General features: G+C 50.9%; 1 protein-coding gene across 1 annotated transcript; it reads left to right on the top strand.

Annotated features, from left to right (window-relative positions):
* The first annotated feature begins 290 nt into the window (after positions 1-290).
* LOC106655392 lies at positions 291-1,546 on the top strand. The gene is made up of 2 exons (XM_014375767.2): positions 291-839; positions 943-1,546. The coding sequence occupies exons 1-2, from the start codon at positions 508-510 to the stop codon at positions 1,544-1,546; spliced, it is 936 nt and encodes a 311-aa protein (XP_014231253.1). The 5' UTR covers positions 291-507.
* The last annotated feature ends 2,996 nt before the right edge of the window (positions 1,547-4,542 follow it).

Below are 4,542 nucleotides of genomic sequence, written 5' to 3'. Positions count from 1 at the left end.
GAATAGTAATTTAATTTAATATAATCTATAGAAAAGATGTTTACTATGTGTAGTATCTCGTTATTACTCATGCGCGGATGGTGTTAAAATATTTGTAACCAACGTGAAAAAAAATTTAACGTACAAAAATGCTGACTGGTTAATCAGGAGAAGAATTCGTGCGGACAATGTTTTTTTTTCCAGAAAAAACAACGACATTCAAATTAACTAAAGAGTATGTTCTAAAAACAAATTGATTTTCGCCAATCGTCAACTTCAGGTCGAAAAAGCGATAGTCATCTTCAGGCTTCGCGAGCATCGACAAGAGGCTCTCAAAATTTAACCTATTTCGGTCCATCTTTATCAAAATTCTCGTACAATTCCCAACTAAATTTCTTTCTCGGCCTCTAAATTATTTACAGATAAAAAGTTTCAAAATATCCTCTTAAAAATCGATTTCGAAAAAAATCAGCAAAAACAGCAAACCAAAAAAGACTTGAAAAGAAAAAAAGAGAAAAAACTTGAAAAATGGAAGATGAACCAATGAACAATGAGGAAAATGGAGAAGAAAATGCAGCGAGGAGATTCCAGCCGGTCATAAGTGACGACGTCTCGGGCGTCAGCTGCATCAGGGGCACCTTGGATCTGAGCAGCGCCTTGCTGCGGGAAAATTTCTATTCCGGCCAGCAGGCCATCGGGGGGGCCGTGGCCGGGGCGGCTTACGCCCAGCTGAAGCACGCCTACGAGTGGGACGCAGGCGACATGGACGACCTCGTCATAACCGCCAACTGGATCTACAACGCCACTGTCCACAGATTGATGACGCTGGAAGGCAGCCTCAAAGTGAACCCCCTCACCCAGTAAAGCCGCTATGGAATTCTTTCTTTCTTTCTTTCTTTTTTTTTTTTTTTAAGAAAAAAAACCTTTTTTAATGGAAATTTTCTCGTTGATCCACCCGCACAGCCGAGTAGAGCCGCCAATCGGGCTAGGCGACGTCGAGAAAGGTTTCGTAGTCGGCCGCACCGACTTCACCGTAAATTTCGAGTACAACAATCGGGGCTTAGTCGACCGACACTCGGATGAACCAAACCACACGCAACTGGTTTTCGCCTTCGCCGAATTCTTCAACTCTTGCGCCAAGCGTAAGCCCTACGGCGTGATCGAGTGCCAGGGCGACTATTTAGCCATATGGAAGCACTCAAATTGCAACAGCATTTTCATCTTCGATGCGTTTCCCAGCCGGGCCAATCCGCTGCCGGCCCTCTATCGCATCAAGACGGGCGCGGGCTTGATGCAATTCTTCAAGTTCCTCAAGGACTGGAAGGCCGACGACGAGTACTTTCTGTACAATTTGGTGATAGAAAGCCACGGTCTGTACGTACCACGGAACGATGATGCCCCCGACGATAAGGACGACAAGGACGACGATGCGATGGACACGGACGACGCGGCGTGTCGACCCCCGAGCCCGGCGCCGAGGCTCGCGAGGCACTTCGAGCAGTGCGCCAACCAGGATCCGGGCCAGATAAGCGTCAACCAGATGGACTGCGACGACGACGTCGATTGAAGTGAGCGCGACAAACACGCGACACGATCTTTTCTGTAACCCTCTCTCTCGTTTGGGAAAAACAGCGTTCTGGCATTTATTTATTTATTTATTTATTTATTTATTTTTTTTGTTTCAGATGTCTCGTGCGGATGCCGGAAAAGCCGTCGAAGCCGAATCTTATCTCGTATTTTTTTAACCAAAATTGTTACATAATAATTCGCTAATTAAAAGACTATTTTGGTAAATGTATTCTTTCATTCATTTGGCGTTGCTTTTATAATTATCAACAAAATTTCAGAGAAAATCCGAGATGAAAAAATTCTCTCCAGAGCTATACACTTATTTTTTATAAATTGTATTTTAATAATTGGTTCATTGGTAGCTTTTTTTGACAAATTTGTTGTTCTCTTCTGATACTCGCAGTATAATCCAAGAAAGATAGTTTACTTGATCGATAATTGACTTTGGAATGGCATAAAAAAACGTCATCGTTAGAATAAAATATTACAAAAAATGTGTACTTATTAGTTTACAATGAAACGATTTTAATACTTATTAATTTGCTTTGAATATATAGCGATTTTTCTCCACTTTAGAGAATTTCGTATACATCGCCATTGCAGTGCAGAAAATTATAAATCCAGTGTAAAGAAGTCAAAAAAGGTTAACGACACGGCAGTCGAGTCTTCGTTTGCCTGCACGAGAAATCTCGATTGCCATCACGCTGCAACTTCACGTCGAAAAATGACAGTTGTCTTCGGAACCTCGGAGCATCGACAAGAGGCTCTCAAAATTTAACCTATTTCGATCTTTATCAAAATTCTTGTAACACTTTTCTGCTGAATTTCCCCAACGAGGCTCAAAATTCATTTTTCACCAATAAAATGCTTCAAAAATAATGATCCTTTCGACGACGGACGTACAAAATTAGTGAAAGAGTTGGATTTAATTAATAAAAATGTCGCACTACAAGAGGCTCCTGAACTACAGCGACAAGGGCGTCACCGTGCTGAGGGGTAGCCTCGATCTGTTCAGCCCGGAGCTGCACACGCCCTATCCCGGCCAGCAGGGCCCGGTGGCGGCCGTCGTCGGGGCGACTACGGCTCTGGTCAAGCCGGGCCGCGACTGGAGCCGAGCCGACGTGGACCAGATAATCTGGGACACCAACGAGCTGTTCCCCGAAGTGGTCGCTTCCTGGATCCGTATATCCGAGGACGAGCAGAGAGGGCGGGGTAACCAAACCCGTGGAGCAACGCCGGAGGAGGTCAGAGCCCAGAGGGTTCCTCGAGTGTTGCACGTCGAGATGAGCCAGGTGCCGTGGCGATTCTACGCGGCCGGCTGGCGCTGCGAGGTGTGCATAACCAGGGTGCGCGAGGGCAAAGTCGAGATCGAGGACGAGGGGCGCAAGCCCACGCTGCGCAGGGCCCTCCTGGATCTGCACGCGAAAGAGGCGCCCCTGTACCTCGTGCTGGAGCACAACAATCGCTTCGTGAGCATGTGGACCGACCCGACGATCGTGGAGGCCGGCTTCATGTTCGATCCCCTGGGAGCGGATTACCCGAGGCATACGAGCGAAGTGGCCTGCGTCTTCAGATTCGAGAGGTTCGACGCGGTGCTGCCGTTGCTCCGCGAGCGCATGGGCATGCGACCCGATGACGATTACGTCCTGTACCGAGTGAAGCTGAGGCACTCGGCCCAGGTGAAGCGCGTGGCGAAGAAGATGGTCCTCGCGTCGAGTACTCCGCCGCCGGTCTACGATCGCGGCGACGATCGCGGCGTTGGCGGCGTTGGCGGCGTTGGCGTTGGCGGAGTTGGCGCGCCGCTCACGCCTTACACGCCTGCCCAGCCGCCGCCCAAGTCGCCCGACATACTGAATCGGCCGCCGGCTGTGGGCATCGTGCCCGCCTCGCCCTCGCTGTACGTCGACGCGTACGCGCCGCCGCGCGCCCTCGCCGCGGTGATGCCCGCCTCGGTGCAGGAGCGACTGATCGGCAGGGACGCGGTCTCTGGCAACGCGCCCGTAACCTTCATCAAGGTGTATCAAGACGTGCTGATGTTGTTGGGCCATATAAGCGAGCGCCACACCAGCGGCGAGGACTTCAGGGATCTGGCGCCGCCCCAGTGCCTGGTGGCTCTGGCCACGATGGAGGCGCGATATCCGCGCGGCTGGCGGCGCGAGAACGTCAACCAGGTGATCAAGGTGGGCCAGCGACTCTACGAGAAGACCAAGACTCTGAATCCGGGATTCGAGAGGCAGAGCTCGCGGGGCTATCATCACTCTCGTATCGAGGTAATTCATCAACGCGCGACGTCGACGACGACGACGACGAGAGATAACGACGATTTTGCAGATCGAGAATCTGAAGCTGGTAGTCGACGTCGACACGCTGACCGTCGTGGGGAGATTCATCTCGCGGGACTCGGCCGTGCACAACTTGTACAGCGGTCTGATGGCGTTTTTCAGCAATAGGCATAACCTACGCTGCGTTCTCGAGTACGGTGGCTTGACGACTATCGCGATTCGCAAGTACGGCAAAGATAGCTACAGCTTCTTCGATCCGAGGCCCTTCAATTTCACCGGCGTACTGACCGAACTGGACGTGGGTCAGTGTGATTTTATTTCAATCAATGATAAAAAAAAAAAAAAGAAAAGAACGAACGACAGCCCCGAACGCGCACAGCGATAAAAAAAGTCTTTGCCGCGCAGAACACGACGAGGAGCAGCACGGTGCTTTTCTGGGCAAAGCGGCCGTCTTCTACTGCTACAGCTTGAACGGCCTGGCCAATCAGCTGCTGCGCAACGTCGATCCGTATCAGATCAACCAGTTGTACACGCTGCGCCGGGTCAACTTCAAGCCCGACCAGCCGGGCCTCTTAGCCTGGCACGACTTTCAGCCGCTGCGCGAGGGCAGAAGCTGGTACCTGAGCGGCCGCATCAACTCGGCCGACGAGCGCTCCATTCACGAGGCGAACCACGACAAGCAGCGTCTGGGCATCGCGCTAATGGCGATCGT

The sequence above is a fragment of the Trichogramma pretiosum genome, unplaced genomic scaffold (assembly GCF_000599845.2).
Source record: "Trichogramma pretiosum strain Unisexual culture from Peru unplaced genomic scaffold, Tpre_2.0 scaffold101, whole genome shotgun sequence".
NCBI lineage: Eukaryota > Metazoa > Arthropoda > Insecta > Hymenoptera > Trichogrammatidae > Trichogramma > Trichogramma pretiosum.
This window is presented reverse-complemented; position numbering and strand designations above follow the sequence as displayed.